This window comes from Pelodiscus sinensis, chromosome 1, assembly GCF_052426305.1.
Source record: "Pelodiscus sinensis isolate ZL-2025 chromosome 1, ASM5242630v1, whole genome shotgun sequence".
Lineage (NCBI taxonomy): Eukaryota > Metazoa > Chordata > Testudines > Trionychidae > Pelodiscus > Pelodiscus sinensis.
Genome location: NC_143052.1, coordinates 15,294,713 through 15,318,555, shown reverse-complemented (window position 1 = coordinate 15,318,555; position 23,843 = coordinate 15,294,713). Strand labels below are relative to the sequence as shown.

Here is a 23,843-nt window from a genome sequence, read left to right as displayed (position 1 = left end):
CAGGCTGAGTCAGGAACCAAGAGGTCAGGAGCAGGAGAAAAGAGCAGATAGTGCTGTAGGAACAGTCCTAAGCAAGAGGTGGAGCAGAGTTGTATCGACACTATCCTGTTCTTCCTTCTGGCTTAAGTAGGAGGATTTGACAAGTCAGAAGCATCAGTGTTCCTTGTGGAAGACTCATGTGGGGGCATGAACATTTTCTCTGAGTATGGTTTTAGGAGAGATATATGGAATCCTAGGTATGTTCTAATGCATCAGGGATCTTATACTAGGATCTTGGCTGAGTGCTCCATCGAGAGCCATAATTTTTGTCCTACTAAACAAGTGGGTCCTTGCTCTTGACACTGATCTGCGTACCATCAGTAGTCTGTTGTTGTTTTATTGAGATGTCCTTTAACTTCCTCCTTGATTTGATGGCTCCACTGTACCCAATCTGAGGCAGCTGGGTTAGAAGAGGTCATGGGTGGTTTTGGATGAAATCGGGGGTGGTGTCCATAGCTGACAATAAAAAACTGCTTTGACCCATAGTTATGTGGTCTTTGTTGTTATAAGTGAACTCTGTATAGTATAAAGTTAGGACCAATCATTTTGATGGTAAGTGACGGAACTGACATAGCATTGCAGGTACAGTTCAAGGATTTGATTCCCTCTCTCTATCTGGCCATTTGAGTGTGACGGCAAGTGGAAGAAAGGCGTGTTGGGCCCAAATGAATGGTGGCCCTTGATTGCAGATAACATGTTTCAGAAGGCCATGACTTATTAACTTCTGGGTGGTTTCCGCAGTGGAGGGTCGATCACAACAGGGAATGAAGGGGGCCAACTTGGTGAAGTGGTCTACCATGGTCACAGACATTGTGAACTGTTGGGACTCCGGTAGTTCTGAGAAGAAATCCAAGGTGATAATCACCAAGGATTGGGATGGAGTTTCTAGATGTGAGAGAAGACTACTGATCTTATGGTACGAGGCCTCATCACAAGCACACACATTGCAGGAAGCAATAAATGCCTGTGTTGTGGGGTGAATTCAGGGCCCAAAGAAGAAGTGGGATGCTAGCCAGTGAATCTTAGAGAGCCCAAACTGTCCCCCCACCAGAAGTGTGTCATGGCATAACTTTAGGACCACCATTCTTGAAAGACACGGGGGAATGTAAATACAGTTATTCACAAATGTGAATATCTCCAGGGATATTCTCTCCTGGGTGTTCTGTGGCTCTCTGTTAATGATGCCCAGCTCATCAGGCAGAATTCCTGAAGCAGACGCAGAACGGATCAGTATAAACAGATCCTGGCGGAGTGCTGCATTAAGGAAGTTTCAAGGTTTGAGAATATGGACCAATTCCTGGCAGCTGTAGTCTTGGAGGTCAGTATTGACACTTTCAGGAAATGGCCAAAAAAAAAAAAAAAAAAAAAAACCACCACCAACACCACCCAGGAGGTAAGGGTTGGGAGACAGGTAAGAGAATTCAGTTTCATTTGGCTATACTCACAGAATAACATATCAACATAGATAAAAAGAACACCAACTTCTGGCTATTGTAAATTTTAAAGTTCAGATTTCTCATACATAGAAATACTAGGCCCAATGTATCCCTGGAGCAGGTGTCATTATGTCAATTTAATTATTTAACAGGAATAACACTAGAGATGAATTTTACCCTGTTATAGTATGGAGACATACTACTACTGCCATTTTGCATGCTACTCTGAAATGTACAATGTCTTTTAAATAATGTTTCTAAAAAGGTAACCTGCAAAGATAGTTTGCAGTATTTGTTTAATTATTATTTTAAAACTAAGCTGGTAAAAGGGTGAGGGGATTTAATCTGACCAGCAGTGCAAAACAGCATTCAGGTACGTTAACACTTTGGACTGGACAAAGCATCAGAGCTTAAAAGGGAAACAATCTGGCACTTTCACAGAGGACTGAACTACACATAGCATTCTCCATCTCTAGTTTCTAGGAGTCTACTACTCAGTGTTGTTGGATGAGAATTAATGTGACTCATCCATGCTACTTACTAATACTTCTCTTGGAAGGAATTTGGAAAATCTGATCTTTTATCATTAAAATAAAAATGATACCTAAGCTAAAGTGCCTCCGTTTCATACATGATTGAAAAAAGAAATGGATTCACATACTTCCAGTTCAATAGCAGGCACTGTCTTAAGACAGCTCACCCTCTAAAGGAATACAGTTCTAGATCTTAATCCCAAAACGCACACTGACCACGGAAGTAAATAAATGGAAGAATCAGAACACAATAGATGAAAAGGACCAACAAAGAGAAGCACTAGCTTCAGAAAACACTAATGTAACTTGTGCAAAATCTTTCATCTACTACAGACAGACGCCAGAGAACAAAAGAGCACTCCCTTATATTACCACCATTTTCACTTAGGCTTCTCTAAAGTACCTTGGAATAACTGCTGGTAGTTATGAACCAACCACTTACCAACATATCCTGGGGTCCCACATGCTGTGGACATGACATCTCCTTTACCCTCCATCTTGGACAAGCCGAAGTCACTGATCATGATTTTCGATTCTTCATCCTGGCTGTAGTACAGCAGGTTCTCAGGCTAGAAGAAAAGTTTGAGATGCACAGTTATGAATATATGAGTCGAGTACAGAATAATGTTTGTTGGCTAATACTTTACATTTAGAATATTCCATTTTTGAAGCAAGGAGGGATACTTAGGAACCTTCAACCAATTCCTCTAATAATCATTCTTCAAAGCCAGTATCAGCCAAGCTGTTCTTGGGATTGAGAAGGATTCTATGGGGAAGGAATAAATGCAACGCTTCAGAACTTCATTCTATGGGGAAGCAATAAATGCAACTTTTCAGATGTTGCATGTACCATCTCTGGAGCCATGCCTTTTTTCTTGATAACCCAAGCAGGCACTATGGCTCCTTTCTTTCTCCTGATTAGAGATATAAAGGAACTTATCTACCTTCATACACTGATAGTCTCTTCACTTTATGGTGATCAAACAGAAGGGTTGATTTATATGCAAGTATTAATGGTGAGCACTGTGTAGAACATTCAAAACATTTTAAATAAATGCAGTAGGGGGTTAAGCTGTACTTTAAAAATCCCATTTATGTTGGAGAATTGTTATATATATCCTGTGGGAAAAAACAAGATCAAAGAGTAAATTAAATGCTATTAAAGTTAACGGATTTTCACCAATGTTGATTCGGCTCCAGTTGATCAGAGAAAAACAACATTACTGAGAATAATGAACTATGAGCCTGGTTGTGCTGATAGAAACCAGGAGTCTCTTCTCTAAGCTCCATGAAGTTGCAGTGATGTTAATCTGCTTTTAGGGGAAAATCATACCCCAGACACCAATAGGCTACATTGTTGCTAATCCAAAATAACCAATACACCTGCTTTTAATAATTTGTTATGTTATTAACAAACAACCCAGCTCTGACTACGTACAGTGCACTTCTGGAAAATGTAATTTGAGGTTTTACCTCCCAGGGTGATTCCATTGCTAAGGGTTAGAGCCTGCAAGCTGCTCCAGGTTCTCTGTGAGATGCTCTGCTTCCCGAGCTCCCAGGGAAGCTGTGAACAATCCACACGCGTGGGAGCAGGCCTTAAACTTGTTACCTTTTTACAGCATGAGAAAACCAGCTTACTAACATAATATTGGAACAGTTTCTGCCAATAAATGGGTACAAATTCCTGCCACAATTTAACACATTTCTTCTATAAACTCAATATGCGTGCCAGATGTGGATTTCCAGGAAATTATATGAGACAGGTGGGACAGGCAAGTGGGATTGGAGGAGGCATCTCCACTGAAGTCAACAGCAATGGGGTAGGGCTGAATTTGACACCTTATCTTATTGCAGAACTCAGGAAGTCAGACACAGTTTTACGTTTCACTCAGATGCTTATGAACTCTTAATGTACTTCAACAGCACTCTCACTGAGCCAGAAACTGAAAAATAGCAGAGGAGAAGAGAATGAATTAAATGTTTAGGACCTAATCCTTAAAACCTGTTTTTCTGAGCTCAGTGTGGCATGGTGACATGGCAGAGAGGAGAATTATTGCTAACAGGGCCACAGGGTCCTTAGATGCAACTATGTACAGCAGCTCTGAGGTTGCTTTAAATTGTATGGACTGCCAATAGTTCACAGGGCAGCCATGATCACTGCAGTTTAAGGATACTCTGGCCATGTTCCCTCTTTCTTGGATTATTTCCCTTGAATTGGGAGGAGGAGCAGTGAAGGAGCCATCACACCATCTCCATACCATCTAGACATTCCCCTTTTATATGAAACAGAGGGAGTTAGAGTTGCCAGATGGTTTAGCAAAAAATACCGAACGCCGCGCATCCCTCCCCCCAAAAAAACCACCAGGGAAAAATTCTGTTGAGAAAAAAAAGGGGGAGATGAAAAAAGGACCCCGAGAGTTGTTAAACAAAAAAAATTTAAAAATTAAAAAAAAAGCACGTCCCCTTTAAGAAATGCTTTTGAGGCTTTTTGTCCCTAACAGGCTGCCGGCAGCCATCCGCCATCTTGTCTTCCTGCTCCAGGCCAGACAGCTCCCCTGTGGAACCAAGTAAGCACCCGGAATTTTTGCCTCCTGGCTGGGAAAAAAAATCAGAAAATACCAGACATTTTAGGTGTAAGGTATTTTCTGAATTTTTTTTACCGGACAGGAGGCGAAAATACTGGACTGTCCAGGTCAATGCCAGACACCTGGCAACCCTATAGAGAGTAGATAAGCCAGTTTTCTGGTTGCTGTGTATCATCAGAGCAGCACAGAGCAGCAAAGCTGCGCTTTAATTTGTGAGACTAATACATAGTAGATAGAAAATAATGTTATTCACTTGTCCTCACATGCCCATTTACACACAAGGGAAAGCAAACAAAGGACTCTGCCCAGCGTCTTCTAAAGGGGCTGAGATTAAAAAGGAAACAGGGCCTCTGAAAAACAAAACATAATTGGCTGTGCTGTGTGTACTGCTTTTCTAAATGTTCACATGGTACCTCATGAGTTCCTCAACTTCAATGCCTTGCACAACTCGGTCACTGCCTAATCCTTGGGCTTTCATCTGACATCACACAGGAATGTCAAATGTACAGCCCAAGGGATAAATCTAGCCCATGGTACTGTTTCATCTGGCCTGTGACTCTTGGGCTAGGCTACATGACACACTATGAAAGTGTGATTCATTGAATGCAACAGTGTGTCACACATTAATCTCTGTGCAGACCCTGCTAGTGTACATTGGTGCAGCCCTATTTCAAACAGGACTAGATCAATGCACACTAAGGAACATTTAGAGCAAGACTGCAGGTTTCACATAGGGAGTTAGAGCACAACACACTAGTATACTCTGCAAATCACACTCCTGTAGTCTTGACTCGCACAGTAATACAGCAAAACCTCGCATACAGATGTAGAACCGCAGGCCATGTTTAAGAAGCACTGGGAAAAAAGTAGTTACTCACCCTGTGAGATAACGATTGTTCTTCAAGATGTACCCCGTGGGTGCTCCACTCTAGGTGTCGGGTCCCGTCCCGGCACCACGGCTCGGAGACTTTTCATAGCCGTGCTCCGCCGGCTCGCACATGCATGCTTCCCCAGAACAGCATTTGCACCTTTGATCAGCCACGCGCGAGCCAGCAACCATCAGTTCCTCTCACCCACTCATCTGAAAGAAAACAAAGAAACAATTCCGGAGCAGGGAGGAAGGGCGAGTCGTGGAGCACTCACGGGGCACATCTCGAAGAACAATCGTTATCTCACAGGGTGAGTAACTTCTTTTTCTTCTTTGAGTGGCCCCGTGGGTGCTCCACTCTAGGTGACTCCGGAGCAGCACCCAGGACAGAATCGGAGTGCTCCGGAATCAAAACCACCAGCATGATTAAGTACTACTGTAGCCACTGAAGAGTCTGAAGCAAACTGATCAACAATAGCCTAGTGCTTTATAAAAGTCACATTAGAAGACCATGTTGTTGCTCTGCAGATGTCACAAAAAGACACTCCGCTGAGAAAGGCTGTAGTAGTAGCAACTGCCCTAGTCGAATGAGCCCTTGGAAGAGAAGGGAGAGGCTTTCCTCGTAACGAGTGGCACATCGATATGCATGAAATATCAGTCTCGAGATGTGCTGAGAAGTTAGAGGTTGTCCCTTTGAAAGGTGTGCCAATGATATTATCAAGTGGTCTGTTTTCCTAAAATCCCACGTTCTATCAATGTAAAACGCTAAGGATCTTCTCACATCCAACGAGTGTAACGGCGCTGCTTGCATTGAGGTATGGGGTTTAGGGAAGAAACATGGTAAAACTACCGGCTCATTTATGTGGAAATCAGAAGAAACCTTTGGAATAAACGCTGGATGAGTCCTCAATGTCACCGAGTCTTTAGAAAAAACTGTATACGGAGGTAAGGCCATAAAAGCTGCTATCTCACTCTGTGAGCAGAAGTGAGGGCTAGAAGGAATAGGAGCTTGACAGTAAGTATGCGCAACGGTACTGTAGCCAACAGCTCAAAACGAGGACGAGTCAGAGTTTCTAGAACTAGATCCAAATTCCACGAAGGTGGAGGGGACCTCTGAGGATTCGAGAGCCCCTTTAAAAACCTTTTTGTAATAGGATGAGCAAACAAAGAAACATCCTCGTCTTTATGATGAAATGCATTAATTGCTGCCAAGTATGCTCGTAGGGAAGCAACTGCCAGACTGCTGTCATGTAGTTGCAAGAGGTATTCCAATATACAAGGTTGTGGATCGAGGGTCTACATCGTTGTCCGCACACCATGCCTGGAATCTGGATCACTTAGCTGTATAAGTGGTTCATGTAGATTGTTTTCTACTCTGAATTAACACTCACTTGACTCGCTGAGAACAGAACTATTCGGAGTCCGTAAACCAACAAGTATCCATGCCGTGAGGTGCAGGACTTCGGGTCTCGGGTGACTGAGAGATCCATTGTCCTGGGTCAATAGACTCGGAAGAGAAGGCAGAGGGTACGGTGCTCTCACTGACATGCGGTGGAGCATTGAGAAGCAAGGCTGACGAGCCCACGCCGGGGCTAGAAGGATTACCTGGGCTTCATCTGTGTTGATTTTTTTCAAGAACCTTGGGAATTAAGACCACTGGGGGAAAGGCATATAGTAATGATCTTCCCCAGTGGAGAAGAAAGGCATCGCCCAGTGAATGACATCCTATTCCGGCTCTTGAACAATAGGCAGGACATTTTGAGTTGTGTTCTGTCTCAAATAAATCTATCACCGGAAATCCCCATTGAACAAAAATACTAGTAACAACATCCATGTGAATCTCCCACTCATGGTCGTGTAGAAAACGCCTGCTGAGTGAGTCCGCTATTAAGTTGTCGACACCTGGTAGATAAGATGCTGCTAGAATGGTGTTGTTAAGGATACACCAATTCCATAAACAGACGCTCTCCGCACAAAGAGAACGAGATCGGACACCTCCTTGTCTGTTGATGTAAAACATGGTCGCCACATTGTCTGTTAGAATCCTGGTAGTTGTATTCCGTATCTGGGACTGAAAATGCTTGCAAGCAGGATGCACCGCTCTCAACTCGAGCACACTGATATACAGTAGCATTTCTTGTATCGACCAGCGTCTCTGGACCATGAGATTACCCATGTGAGCTCCCCAACCCGTCAAGGAGGCATCTGTGGTTATTTGTCTTATAGGTTGTGGGCGATGAAATGGAACATCCACGAGAAGATTGGCCAGGTTGGCCTACCACTGTAGGGACTCCTGGACATACTGTGGCACCACTATCAGCCTGTGAACACTGTGTATCGCTGGAACGTAAACCGTGGCTAACCAGTGCTGGAGGCAATGAAAACGTAATCTTGCGTTGCGCACTACGATGGTGGCTGCAGCCATATGCCCCATCAGCTGTAGACAGACGCATGTGGGAATTGTTGGAGCATGCACCATAGTGTGTACCAGATCTTTGATTACCACCAAACGTTCCATTGGTAAGTATGCTCGCACCATGGTTGAATCGAGCCGTGATCCTATAAAAACGAGGTTTTGGGATGGAACTAGTGATGATTTCTTTACGTTTATGAGAAGGCCCAGAGCAGCAAACTCGTCGGATACTGTCCAAACCATATGGCACGTTTCCATATACATTGTGCCTCTGAGGAGACAATCGTCTAAATAGGGGAATATTGTCACCCCCAGTCTGTGCAGGTGGGCCGTGACCACTGCTAATGTTTTGGTGAAAACCCTGGGAGCACACGCTAGTCCAAATGGTAGAACCCTGTATTGATAGTGCTCGTCCCCCAATTGGAAGTGAAGAAAACGCCTGTGAGCCACGTGAATTGCTACGTGAAAATAGGCGTCCTGAAAGTCGAGGACTGCAAACCAATCCCTTTTGTTCAATGACAGAATAATAGTTGGTAAGGTTACCATCTTGAAACGATGCTTTCGAAGGTGCCAATTTAACTTTCGAAGGTCTAGAATGGGTCTCCAGCCTCCCAACTTGGTTGCTGAAGGGACGTGCTTGCTGTCTGAAAAAATTAAAATCATATCTCCGTTGGTAAGGAAAATAACGTCTACTTTTGAAGGAAGGTGTGTACATCCCAAGTGTACGTAGAGTGGTGTGTGTGTGAGTCTTTTCCCGAGTGAAGGACTTCATCGGTGTTTGCCACAAAAAGCTTAAGCTTGTCAAACGGTAGATCCTCAACCTTGCTTTGCATCTCCCTTGGAGCCCCTACAGATGAAAGCCATGATGATCTCCTCATGGCGATACCTATAGCAGTGGCTTGAGCCGCTGTGTCAGCCACATCGATTTCAATCTGTAGTGCAGTGCTACATGATGCGTACCCTTCTTGCACTATTGATTTCAGGAGTGGTTTCTCGTTGTCTGGGAGATGGTGCAGTAGCTCTGCTAATTTTGAATAAGTATCAAAATTATAGTTGGATAGATGGGCCAAATAGTTTGCAATGCGTAGTAGCAGTGTGACTGAGGAGTAGACTTTCCTACCAAAAATATCTAATTTTTTATTGTCCTTGTCCGGAAGTGTATTTCTGTACTGTGGCGCCTTACTCCTCTGTTGCGCTGCGTCCACTACTAATGAGTTAGGCTGGAGATGATTGAATAAAAAGTCCAATCCTTTTGCCGGTACAAAATACTTTGTCGGCCTTTTTACTCGTAGGTGTAACCGATGTTGGGGTTTGCCATATCTCATCTGCCACTTCCATGATCGCATCATCAATCGGTAACGCGACCTTTGCATGTTGTTGTGGGTGGAGATTTTTCAAGAGATGGTGCCTTTTAACTGGAACATCCGTCAGCTGTATTTCCTGCATACCTGCCACTCATTTGAAGAGATCTTGAAATTGTTTCAGATTATCTGGTGGAGAGATGTCATCTGGGAATATCGCCTCATCCGGGGAAGACGAGGAGCAGTCTGCTGGAGAAGTTTCTGGTTTAGGGTCTTCTGCTTCAGACAACTGTCTCTCTTCCAGTTCGGATTGATCTAGCTGGATCGTTGGACTCTTAGATGGAGAAGGTGTGTGTGAGTCTAGGTGCTGTGATTGGTGAGGTAAGTATTTTGAGGTAAGTGGTTGGCAGATGCAGGAAGATCCCCTACGCAATGATGGTGTATGATCATGCTGGGGATGATTGTCATATGATCTATGATAGCGCTCATAATACCGGCTCAGAATGCGACGGGGAGGAGTGAGAAGACAAGCGTGCACTACCATGTTGAATATAATAGACGCGACATGGAGAGCATCTAACAGACCCATATCTTGAGGATCGGCCGGGTGAACAAGATCGTGAACGGGACCGACCTGCCTCTAAGCACACTGCGTCCCTATAATTACGCCGGTTGTACGTGACCTGTGAAGGAGAAACACTATAGTCACGATAGCGACCATGCCTTGCTGGTGAAACAGCTGGAGAAAGAGACCTGTCTCTATAGTGGGTATTTGACAATGCCTTCCTAGGTCTTGAAGTCTCATCCACCCCCACAGCCACAGGGGAGCCAGGCACCGAATGGAAACGAAGCAGTGCCGGGGAAATCAGCTGTTACTGCGTTGATGCCGGCACCGGTAGAATGCCCTGTGCCGGGGCTAACAACGTTGCCGAGGCTGAGGCGTCGAAGTCTTCTGCCTTGGATACCAGTGCTGGACGGGACGGTGCCGTCATCATAATCGGGAACGGTGAGGCAGGTGCCGTTACAGCCAGTGCTGCTGAAGCCGGTGCAGAGTGGCTGGTCAACTGCGGCACCGGTGCCTCTGTCAATTTCAGGGAGCGCACAGCTGAAGCTGGTGCAGACTTGCTGGCCAGCTGTGGCACCATTCCTGATGTCGGCACTGAAGCCGCTCTCGCTCTCGGTGGTGGGGGCTCTCTCATGCCAGTCCCAGCAAGTTGTCTGGACCCCCCGGAGTCACTTTGCAAGCCCCTGCTGACGTTGTGGCTGCCGCAGGGAGAGAGCGTGTTGGGGACGGCTTTGATGTTTTTGAGACAGCCGGTCCCGGAGAAGCCGCTCTCCTTTTATGCTCAGAGGTTTTTGTGGCTGCAGGAGGGATTGGGTCAGGCTGCAATGCCTTGCCGAACATTAACATCCTTGTCTTCATCTCCCGCTCCCTCTGGGCTCTTGAGGTTAGCTTGCGACAATGGGTGCACTTTTCGGGGACATGAGCTTCCCCCAGGCACCTGATACAAGTGTCATAGCCATCAGCCGTTGGCATGGCTTCACGGCACACTGAGCATTTTTTAAAGCCAGTTGATCCAGGCATTGTCAGCACAGTTAGAGAAACTGAATGCCTGTGTAATCCCCCTTTTGGGTAGTTGTCAATTTCACTACTTTAGCGCTTTGTTGCAGCGCTTTTCAAAGTGAAGTGGTTTTGAGAGAAAACTTTTTTTTTTCTTTTTGAACAGAACAACAAGTAACAGGAACACGACTAACACTAAACTTCAACTATTTACAGATGGAGAACTATCTAAAAACATCACTGAAGAAAGAGTTCAGGGAGCTCCAACCGCGACGTGAGGTGGTTGAGAGGAACTGACAGTTGCCGGCTTGTGAGCGGCTGATCAAAGGCGTGAACACTGTTCTGGGGAAACACGCATGCGCGAGCCGGTGGAGCACGGCTATGAAAAGTCTCTGAGCCGCGGCGCCAGGATGGGACCCGACACCTAGAGTGGAGCACCCACGGGGCCAGTCGAAGAAGAAGCATAAATCTGATGGAAGCTGGTACCTATCGGGGCAAGAAGAAATAACAGTGAAAAGCGCTTGCCCACTGGTGGGAGATTATATACCTTACCTAGCAAGTCAAAGAAAATGAAACTTCAAATAAATCAAAGGATGAATGCCTCCGGCAGCTGATGGGTTCCCCTTTAAATAATTTTTTTAAAGGGGAATCTTCAAAAAAAATCCTTTGAAATCCTTTCAAAAAAGGGAAATACTCTTCTTTTACTGTTCCCTTCCTTCATTTCTTTATTCAAGTAGTAACACATGATAATCACATCTTTATCCAGAAAGATAAAAGAATACAAATGTCCTTTATTTAAAAAAATGGAGAATTTCATATTTCTCTGTGGACATAAATGGAAAACACACATGCTTGATATGTAAGCAAGAGATAAGCTGTGGTAAAAGAATACAACATTCAAAGATGCCATAAAGTAAATGAGGATGAGAAATATGATAAATACACAAGAAAATTATGTGAAGATAAATACTCTAAATTAGCACAGGTGTTGAAAAAGCAACCATCAGTATTTACTAATGCTTGTCATGTAAGCGATTCATCCTGCTGTTAAAGCAAGTGATGCGATTGCCTGTGAAATAACTGTGTCATCAGAACCATTTTCCGAGGGAGAATTTTTGAGGAACTTCATGATAAAAACCTACAAGTGGGAAGCTTTTACAAAATAGCCTCTCAAGAAACAAAATTGCCAAGAAAACAGTTAGCTAAGAATTGGAACAGTTAAGTGCTGGACAAAGCAAAGTCCTTTGCTGCTTTTTCAGTTGCAATTGATGAAAGCACAGATGTAAATGACAGATCTTAATTAGCAGTGCGCATTCATGGAGCTGATGAGAACATGTGGGTAGCAAAGGAGTTTTGAGAATCATGGACACAACATCATCAAATTATCTCTTTTATCAATTTTTTGGATGTTCTGAAAAAATTCGATGTGGACTGAAGAAGAGCTCTCATTCTGGCCAAAAACAGGGCATTCTCAAAGATAGGTAAGAAAACTTGGGTTGTAATGAAATTGAAGTCCTAAATGCAAACTATCAATGACAACCAACCTATTGTCTGTGAATTTATCTAGTTCTTTTATGAACTCTTTTATAGTCTTGGTCTTCACAACATCCTCTGGCAAAGATTTCTGCAGGCTGACTATGCGTTGTCTAAGAAAATCCTCTTTTTCTTTGTTTTAAACTTGATGCCTATTAATTTCATTTGGTGAGCCTTAGTTCTTATGTTATGAGGAATAAATAACTCTTCCTTATTTACTTTCTTCACACCAGTGATGATTTTACAGACCTCAGTCATAACTTCCCTTAGTCATCTCTTTTCCAAGATGAGAAGTGCCAATCTTGTTAATCTTGCCTCATCTGGAAATAGTTCCACACCCTTAACCATTTTTGTTGCCTTTTTTTGAATTGCATTGTGAGATCCACCTTTTCATGGATCAGAAAGGGAATTACAGGACAATGAATGGCATCAAGACCTTGCTTTCATGGTGGATATTACAGAGCACTTGAACTCACTCAACACAAGAACGCAGGAAACTAACCAAGTTGAGATAGAATACTATGACAACATTCATGCTTTTGAAACTAAACTTCATCTGTGGAAGATGGAACTTTCCCAGAGTAACTTTACCTACCTTAAAATCACTGTGTGACACTTTTGGGACTCAATGTGATGACACCATGGGCAAAATTATTTAACTTAGAAGAGAATTTCACAAATGAGTCTCTGAATTCAGAACCATGAAGAAGAGTTTGTAATTTTCAGCACAATCTTTTCTATTGCATGCTCGATATATTAGAGATGCTCCAGCTGGAACTTAATGAAGTGCGGTGCCACACAACTGAAGGACAATTTTTTTAATAGTGGTGTTCCCAAGTTCTACCAATACCTGGATCAAATTAGCCCAAATTGTATTCCTTTGCATCAAGAATTCTTTCCATATTTGGAATCATATATATGTGCAAACAAATATTCTCCATCATAAATATCAACAAATCTAAGCTACTTTCTTAACTAAGTGGAATACAGCTGAACTCAATATTCAGGCCAGTGATTTGCTCCAAAGGTTGACACACTAGATTAAGCTAAGACAGTGGTTCTCAACTTGTTTCAATCCATGGACCACCAGGCCAATCAAAAAATTTTCATGGACCACCTCCTTTTTGAGACGTGATAAAAAAGAGCAGACAACGAACATTTTGGTTTGAAATTTATTTCTTACTAACAGATTTTTGGATTCTCTTCTCACTGACAAGCTTTTCAATGTTTGGAGTGGTACCTGATAATGCATAATGAATATCGCTTTCCACTGCAAGCTGATTCCTCTGTTTGGACTTAACGTGCAACAAACACGAAAATCCAGTCTCACACATATAAGTTGATGGAAATGGCAAAAGAAATCTGACTGCATGTGCTGATAGATTTGGGTAACTGCCGGTCACGCTGGCCCAAAATTTCTCTATGGTAGACTGCTGGTACATCTTGAGCCGCAAAATCATTTTTCAGATCCAAGAATTCCTCTTGCAGATCCTCTGGAACACTATTAACATCTGTTGTAAATGGATTCCTGATGAGAGATAATCCATCCCTTGTCCTGTCCACCTCTGGAAAGTATTGTTGGAATTTGTCTCGTAGCTTCCGTAAATGATTGAGAATTTGTGTCCGAATGGCTTCCTTTTCCCCGAGCATGGCATCCACATATGGAAATTGAACCAAATTATTGCCTTCAACTCTTACGATCCAGAGTTCCAATTTGTCAAGAAAAGCCTTGCTGATGCTTTGGTGAGAGAACAGATTCGCACCTTTCCCTTGCAGCTGAAGATTCAATTTGTTCAAGATTCCAAAAATATCGACAAGATACACAAGTTCTAAATTTGACTGCGTTGTCACATGTCAGAATTCTTCTTTTCCTTGAGCCTGGAGAAATAAATCCAACTCCTTTCTCAATTGAAAAACTCTGTTGAGTATACGTTCCCTGCTGACAACCACCGTACAGTGTAGAACAGCAACACATCAAAGTCGGAACCTATGTCTAGGCAGAATCTTTTGAACAGCCTGGTGTCAGAGCCAATGATTTGATGTGATTCACCCTTTGAAAATGGCGTTCAATTGATCAGGCAATGTTTTTGACGCTAAAACTTCCCTATGAATGAAACAATGAACTCCGGTTACCATTAAAGCGCGCTGTTTCACCAGTGTTTGGAAGCCCGATCTTGAGCCCAGCATGGCAGGTGCACCATCAGTGGTGATACCCATAAGATTTACCCAATCCAGGCCATGTACTTCAAAGAAATTGTTAACAATTTCCATCACATCCTGAGCCTTCGTGGTGGTATCAAGAGTCTTCCAAAAAAGAAACTCGTCTTTGAAGTCTCCCTCAACCATGTATCGTGCAAACACCAATAGCTCACAGCACAATGTGATGTCAGTCGATTCATCCAATTGTATGGCAAACAATAGAGACTTCTTTATTTCATCCACAACTTGTTCACTGATGTTCTGTGATATCTTCTTTATCTGTCTCGATACTGTGTCATTAGAGACAGATATATCATTCAGCTTTCTTGCTGCTTCCTCACCAAGAACAAGCTGTACCATCTCTTTTGTACAGGGGAGCGCAAGTTGCTCTACAATGGTATGAGGCTTCTTGGCCTGTGCAATTTTGTATGCAACAATGAAGGAAGTGCGCACTGCATTGCTTGTCTTATTGTAGAATGCACTTGTTAAGTCGAGGCACTGCCGTTTCAGACCTGATAACTGACGCTCAAAATAATCTTCATCCTTTTGCAACAAGTTGGGGTGACACTTTTTGAGATGGAGTTTGAGCTTAGCCAGCTTCATTGAGTCATTCCCCAAAACTTTGAAACAAATAACACATTGTGGCAAATCCATGCCTTCTTTTTTTTGATAAGTGAAGCCGAATTCAATGTAGTCCTCCGAATACTTGCGCTTGACATTTCTTCCTGTTGTTGCCATTATAAACTACACCACATCTGTAAAACAGCACATGTAGCACAGGATGAATGACAGCAACCGCACAGCACGATGGCGGCAGCTACACTGACACTCAGAGCCTCAGACGGAAGTTACTGGCAACATAGCACGGATGCATCCTATGTGACGCTATGGATGACGCACCGTGTACTTGTGAACATGGTGAAAATCAGCCTAACGACAGCGCCTGCTCATGCCATGTGACTTTGGACAATGTTCCTTGGACCACCGAAAAAGTCAGCATGGACCACCAGTGATCCATGGACCACCAGTTGAGAACCACAGCACTAGCCCATCCATCATAATCACCACTCACTTTCTTTGATGACTAGAAGCTGACTGAAATTTTTTGAATTTCAAAATACTGTTGACATTTCAAAATTCAAAATATAACCAGGAAATCCCACCTCTCTCCATACAGCCCTGCTTTTCAACCCACATGAGACCGGGTACAATAGTTTGAACTGCACATATTTTAATTTCTATGAACTCAATATTTAAAAAAAGCCACCAGGAAAAATTGAAAACATTTTCATGACTTTTCCCAACTAGTTTTAATCTTGACTGAGTTTCAGTCTCAGGGCTTGTATTCACTACAGACTAAATTGGTGATGCTGCAACTGTAGTAGCAGTGTCAATATAGTGGGGGTCTGGAGAAGATGCAGCAAGTTGATGGGAGAGCACTTTCCTATCAACTTCAGTACTTCAACGCAAAGAGAGGGGCTGACAAGAAAGCATATCCTACCAACAGCACAGATCCTGAGGTCAGTCGATGGAAAATAAATCAACCTAACTTATATCGACTTACTCTGCAGGGTTGGCAAGGCCTCATACCTGTCAGGGGTACACCAGCATAGGAAAGTCAGTACAGTCCTAGGGTAAATCTACACTTGCTCCCTAGTTCGAACTAGGGATGCAAATGTAGCTGACTGAAATTGCTATATTACATTAAGTAATAATGCTGTGGCCCTAATACTGAATATATATATTCAGTCATTGTTTATTAAAAATATGCCTTCTGCTACTACATTGTTCAGGGTACCCAAGCCTTAAATGTAGTGGTTTTATTAGCTCTGTACACGATTACATCAACAAAGAAATATTTGATTATCAGCTCAATAGCAGCATAAAAATGGAAGGTAGAAATCATGAAGAAATAATGTTATTTCTTGAATAGAAGGGATGAAAGACTCGGCTATAATGACACATGCACACAGCGAGGAACAACAACTAATCTCAAAATCATACAATTACACCATGTTCTTCAGAAAAGAATCGCTTATACAGAAAGCACTTACAAAAACACTGGCTCAAACAGAATGACCATAAAGAGGGACTGACTGGAAAATGTTTACCAATTCTCTAACAATTAATGCTGTGGCATTCTCTACCACAAAGCAACAACCTGGAATCTCCATATTCACCCCATCATACAATACATTATATTTCATACAAAGCACGCCATGTAAGATATCATATGAAAGGTCATGATCTGCTGAAACCTACTGTTCTGTCCAAATATGTATTTCATTATCTGTATTAAGTTGTGGAGTTTTTCTGTATGGTCAGAACTTAAATATGTGGTAGTTTCTCAAATGACATACAAAGGAGGCAAACCACTCTCAAGAGGGTGATCAACAACTGTAAATCAGCAGATGGGTTGTAATCAAGGGATTTACAATTCAGTGACAATTGCACAAGATCATACCAGGGTGCTTGCTTAACCTGTGACTCAGCAAAGCCCACCAGCACATGTCTGGGCTAGTATTTTCCAAGCATGTGGACTGAGGCTATAAAATAAAGACAGTAGCATCATTCCTGGGCCTTCCTCCTTCTCTACCTATGTTAGAAGTATCAAGGGCACTGGAAAGACAAACACTTCAATTGAGGAGACTGATCCCAGGCTTGAGAGTGTATTAAGAACTGTAACATCCAGTGGGGAGAGAAGACTGCTTGATCTATATATTGCTTAATGTAATAAGGTTTAAGATTTAGACTATCTGGAGATACAAGGAAGTGAATGGCCTTACCTTGAGATCGCGATGCACAATGCCCATTCTGTGCAGATAGTACACAGCATCCAGCACCTGCCGTATCAGAGTGCTTGCATCCTTCTCGGTGTAAAATCCTTTCTCTACTATGCGGTCGAAAAGCTCACCTCCAGACACTCTGGAAAACATGAAATAGTGTGGAGATACACTCAGAACTCTCAAAGGCAAACCCAAGCGAGGTTGAATGTTGATGGCTTCCCATAGCACAGAAGTTGAGCAGATTGCTTTTAACTCTGAAACTATTCTAGTGGGACCAGCAGTTGATTGAAAACAATAAGGTAATAACACAAAAAACATTGTGACTACCGTACTATAACAGAATTGCCCATCTAGTTCAGTATCCTGCCTCAGACAGGGGCCAAAAAAAAATAACAGGTCAGACTCACTAGAGCTAGCACAGGATAGTTACACATTCCTAGGCCAGCAAGATCAATGAGTAAATGAGAGTGGACAGGAAGCATTTCTGATACTGTAATGTTGTAATGCACTTTTGTGTATATAAGTTAAAGTCTAACATTGCCATGTAGTGGCTGGCCCAGGAAGATTATAAGGGGCTTACTATAGTTACCAGCTAGAGTCATGCTTCAGTGTTTTTGGAACTAGAGGGCAGTGTTCTATTCTCCTTTCCTAGTGCAGGCCCCCTTTTCTATAGGCGCCTCTAACTTGTACTGGGAGGATCCAATCAAGCCCTAGAGACTACAACTCCCATGATACCTTGGAAAAAGGAGGGAAACTGTTGTTCTCTTCCAAGGAGTGCAGGGAGAGAGTTGGTAGCCTCTAATTTAGAGAGAGGAACCAGGTTGCTGGCGTGGAGCCTTTTCCAGTCTAGGAGCTGCTGCTGGAAGCTAGAGCTTGCTGCTGACAGCCTGCTGGGGCTTTGATCTAGCAGGCTTCTTCAGGGGTTCTTGGTGATTGTCCCTCGAAAGGAGAAACTGGCTGTGCCTGTGGCTGAGAACAGCCTGCATAGAAGATCCTGTGAGCAACGGCGGCTGTTTGGGAAAGTGCTGTCTGGGATGGAGCACAGAAGACAGACTGAATCTGGGTCCAAAGAGAGGCAGAATGATCTGCCCAGTGAACCAGAACTGCTGGTATTTGGTGGGGCCAGCTCCAGTATCAGAGGGATTGTGCAGCTTGTGGCCTTGCTTGGACTGACACACACAACCTGCACAGTTCTGTCTCCACTTTAGCTGCAGATCTTCAAGCGTACCCATACAAGCAAGTGTCTGGGGCTCTGAGATCCTGAGGAGTGCACACTCTGGGGTGGAATAAATGATGGCAGTGTAAATGCCAGTTAGAGAAGTGTTTCATTTATTTCTGTGTACTTTGTCAATTGATTTTATTCAATTTTAGTCTATTAAACCCTGTCTCTTTAAGTTAAGTAAAGGTGTGTCAATTCTAATTTAACCCGTTAGATGTATATTATTTATAACTGTTGTTTTGGAGTTAGATCCAGATTATTACTGGAATAAGTTTATTCCTGGAGGTTCCAAGGCACACCATTAAGTGTGTACAGGGGCCAGCCAGGTGGAGGCAATGCCTTTTTATATTCCTTTAGAAGCAAGGCACTGCAGCAAAAGGATGGATAGGGGATCCCCAACTATTCAACATCAACATTGGGATACTTAGGCCCTCCTTTAATATTAAAAACATTGCCTGCTCCTGAGTAACCCAGGAAGAAAAGAGGGGGTTGCACTAGTCTGTGAGATTTATACAGTAATTATGTCTGACACCTTGTGCACATTGATTCACTACATTGCTTTGTTATTCCTACTAGAGACAAGAAAAGGGAGGCTTCATCATTTCACCCATTCCTACTTGTTCATAGATCACAACTGAGACACACGTTTGTGTTACAAGACACTTAAGCGAGCCTGGCTTCAGACTGATCCTGGCAGAGCAGTTATTAATGAGAGTACAAAGATAATGAGATCAGTTCTGCATCAGGTGACACAGACTGAGAAAAGTTTCCATAATTCAAAAATAAAAATAAAATGTAACCATCCCAATATTATACTTATATTACATTATGCTTTCCTTGTGATCTGCTAGAAATAATATACTCCTACACTCATCTTAAATAAAGAATGGGACATATTAAACTTTTTAATGGAGCTTTCTGTGAAAAAAAGAGGGACTTCTCTGAGCTATTGAAATCATAAAACTGTCAGCAAAAACTTTAACTGCCCCACCAGGACACATAAAATATTTCTATTTTAACAGGCAAACAAATTAAAATAATAAAATTGATGTAATATGTTTTCTGCAAGCTGAACTACTAAACATATAATAAATAACCCACTGAAACCTTCTTTAGAAACAAACCTAATAAAGAGAAAATAATAGAGTCATTCAGCGCTCATGGGGAGGGACCTTTACAATACAGGAACACTAGGTAATTCAGTTGCAGGGAACTCCAAGCAATAATCTGTTTGATTAATGATATGAGGTCACTTCCTAGAGAGTAAGCAGCTGAAACAGAAGAGAATGTTGCTCCTGGAAATTAACATGGTCAACCTGGAAACTGAAATGAAACCTAGGAGAAAACAGCTAGTTAAACTGAATAATCCACCAATTAGTTAATAAGCAACTAACCTGAACAAGCCAGTGAAACTAAGCTGAAGTTTTCCAACCTGAGGCGAAATTCACGGAGGGCCTGGTCCAAAGCCCAGTGAAGTAAATAAAAAGGATCCCACTGGTTTCAATGAGCTATGGATCAGGCCCTCAGTGTGTCCCCTTGAGATCACTTACAAAACTTTGTGCTTCTACACTGAGAGTAGGGCTGAAAGCCCAGAGCCTGAGTGGTCAAACAGAGGCTCTCTCTACTCCCTATGCACCACTCCCTTTTCACTGTCCACAGTAACAGACTAAAACAGAGGAGAGCACAATGGGAGTAGTTGGGAAGCAAGCTGGATGAGGGGCTCCAGGATCCATTATTGTGGAGTTTTAGATGCTGCTTGTAATTATTAGAACTGGGACCATTGGCTGTTGAGAGTCTGGAAGCACAGGAAACAGGAAAGAGTGGAGAGAAGATTGGAAGGGGCTGAGTGAGAGCTACTGAGGGATGCAGCAGCTTTGTAAAGAGGCTCCACTTCTGGTAAATAAAGTCCTGTTGAAGTTTGTTAGTACCTTGCGTGCATGATACAACAATTATGTAGCTCTCAAGGATACAACATCTAGCTTGGGCAGCCAGGATGGAAGCCTATGGCTGCTGCAGCTGCGGAGGAGACGTGCTAAAACTCCACACTCTGGGGCTACATCTAGACTGCAGGCATCTTTTGGAAGAAGCTTTTCCAGAAGAGATCTTCAGAAAAAACTTCTTCCAAAAGAGAGCATCCACATAGTTTTTTCTGTGCCCTTTTGCTATCTGCTTTTTCGAAAGATAGTATCCACACTGAATGGACTCTCTCGCATTTAAGCCGTGATTACTATGGACAGAGTGGCCACCAGGCACCTGTGCTTTTTCCTCTTTCCTCTTTTTTCGAAAGAACTCTCTCTTCCCCATCCACACACACACCTTTTTTTCTGAAAGAGCTCTTTTAGAAAAAGGCGTATTCCTCATAGAAAGAGGTTTACCAATGTCAGAAAACCCCTCTGTTCTTAAAGAACGCGATTGCAGTATGGACGAAACTGAAGTTTTTTGGGGAAAATGGCCGTTTTTCTGAAAAAAAAACCCCTCTGTAGTGTAGACATAGCCTGGGTTGCAGTAACTTTTATCCACTCTCAATCCTAGGCACTTCATTTGCATAGTGCCTGAATGCTCACCCTATATGAATTCTGTATACAAATAGCTGACTTGTCTGGTTGTCATTATAGGAGCTATAATGAAATGTGAATTGATACAGTGGACAGGCAGATGCTATTCAGTACTGCACAGAATGTTACTGAAAATCCTTGGCTTTTAGATCTATGTTCAATATAAAATCCATCCAGACACTATTCACCGTGCTATGGAAGAGTCCCCTAAATGCTGCACAAAGAATTTCTCCATCTGCAAAAGGTAGATACAGTATTATTGAATCTGGCTTTTATTAACTGACAGTCTTTTCATATTTTCCCCAGTACTTCTTGTACCCTGTTGATTCAGTGAACTGAAAATTTAGTCCACGCAATAATGTGATTGAATACAGCATGTTTCTTTATGAAATCTCTGTGTGCGTTATTGTGCACTTGACACAGTTTCTTGGTTTTTATTCCTGTGATATACTGCTTTACTAAACCCTGATTTATAGCATGTGCTTTCAAGTACAAGGTCTCTCTCCTCCCCCTCTCCCAGAGATAATAACTCCCTACAATGTTTAATCAGAATTACTTGAGATTTCCCCCCCCCACACACACACACACACACTCCACAAGTCCTTCACCTCTTAATCAAAAGCTCTTCTAACTTGAATGCAGTTCAGTTAATCTACTGGACATAGGCTCAATCTGTTTATAATTTGTTTTCAACACACGGAATATTTTTTAGCCTTTTGAATGGTACATTGCAAAATAGAGTTGAAATTCAGACATACAAGATGGATAGTCCATGGGTAGTTAGCTCTTACTGATTCAGGGCAAGACTGTGACCCCAAGTACACACGCAACATTTAGCATATGACATCCTTGTCTTGCATGAGTTACCTGTGCTGCAAGTCCAAGGCAATGTGCACCAGAACAAGCCACTTTGCATACTGATGCAGCATGTCTACACTATGGGTTTGCAATGATGTATTTACATTGGCGTAACAATACTAATGTAATACGCCTCAGAATGGACAACCTTGTCTTTTCAAGCAAGAAGCTTCATGGTCAGGGGTTCTGCCCCCACAAATGCTCTGCCCCCAGCACCTGGTGATCTAAATCTGGGTCTCTCTAGCTGCATCATCCCTCTCTTGGAGAGGTGTAGAGGGTGAGAAGACCCTTCAATAGCTGAAACCCAACCCCTTACATCAATACCAGGACTTTGCATTCTGTCCTGAAGCGAGCAGGGAGCGCAAGGTGTTCATGAAGCCCCACAGCAAATTGTTTGGCTGGGTCTTTGTCATTTATAGGATGAGCTGCTGGTGGGTCTAGAGCCACGTTGCCCAACAAGCTAGCCACTAGCCACATGTGGCTATTTGGCCAGTTGAGAACCTAGAACAAACTTCCCACTTTCCGAGACAGTAACATTCTGCCCCATGTAGCAAGAGGAGCAGTAGCTGAAGCTGGAGGAGATGACAGTGTAGCGGGACCCTTGTCTTAGAGGAGGAAGTGTAGTCTCCTGGCCAGATGGACATGAAAGGAGACACTTCTCAGTTTCTGGCTATGTGTGAGCCTAAGAGTAGACTCTCTCTGCTTTGCAGCTGTCACTCTCTAATCTGACTGGATGTACTTTACCAAACATCTGCACAAGACTTAAAGCAGTGGCAATTTTTTCCCTCTTCACTGATTCTGATTTTGTCTATGTGCAAAGAAAATGGCAGGACGAGAACAGCTAAGCATGATTACTTGAAGGCACTTTAACCCTGGCAGTGGCTCAGGTGTTACAGGAATCTGGAGTAACATTAACACAAGGGCTTTGGGGTGTATGATACATATTAAACAAAAAGGGGTTTGTGTCCGGTCCTGTGTCAGTTCAGTGGTTCTGATGAGTCATTGCTAACAATTTATTTTAAAAGGAGACAAGGAACAGTCTTGTGATTAGGTCACTGGACTAGAACTCAGAAAACAGGGGTTCAATTGATAATTCTGCCCAGACTTCCTGTGACTTTGTGCAGGACATGATCTCTCTTTGGTTTGCCTGTAAACCATCTGGTGATGGTATATCTGTAAAATGTATAATAACACTTCTTTATTTCACACAGGATGATGTGAGCTATTCTGCTGTTGTAGTTAGAAGATGTATACAAATATCTGCATAGACAGGTGGTGGGCCTTTAGTTCCAGGATAGATGTTGTACTGAAATGAATAAAACTAATAACTGGCATGTGTTTGGGTTAAAATAATGAAGTTGATACATTCTACTTCCACATCAACATCCACCAGAGGTTATCAAACTCTGTTGTAACAGTCACTGATAATGCACATGAGGTAGCCCAGAATGAATATTATCTCAATTTTTTCAGCCAGGGGGAAACTCAAGACACCAGCATTAATTTACCTTCCTAAAGTCACACAGTTTGTGACACAGCCAGGAATAAAAGGAGAGCCTGACTCCCCATCCAAACACAATACCACCCTTGCTAGGAAAGGTGCCTTACCCCAGTACACAATGTCTTGAAGCCAAGACAGTGGAATAATGTCTGGCAGAATGTTTGAACAAAGAGCCATTTTCTGAAAGTGGTATGCTACACTGTAAACTGAACTTTGCTTTTGACATTTAACAATTGTTCCAAATGGTCTATATTGTAAACATACCAGAGTAGGAGTCAGAATAGCCTACTGAATGACCTTAGACAAGTCACTTCACCACACCGTGCCTCAGGCTCCCCAGCTGTGAAATGGGGATAATGATATTGACCTTTGAAAAGCACTTTAAGATCTATTAGTAAAAAAAACTATATAAGAGCTGGATATTACTTCTATTCTATTATTAGTATCCATGGACTA

General features: G+C 42.7%; 1 protein-coding gene across 2 annotated transcripts in view; it reads right to left on the bottom strand.

Moving 5' to 3' along the window:
* Window positions 1–23,843, bottom strand: part of CAMK1D (calcium/calmodulin dependent protein kinase ID) — a 409,667-nt gene that overhangs the window by 62,879 nt on the left and 322,945 nt on the right. For both annotated transcript variants that reach the window (XM_006117098.5, XM_075926019.2), the window contains exons 4-5: window positions 17,255–17,393; window positions 2,451–2,577 (exon numbers count right to left, since the gene is read on the bottom strand). In XM_006117098.5, coding sequence (XP_006117160.2) covers window positions 2,451–2,577; window positions 17,255–17,393 — 266 coding nt within the window. The remainder of the gene's footprint in view (window positions 1–2,450; window positions 2,578–17,254; window positions 17,394–23,843) is intronic.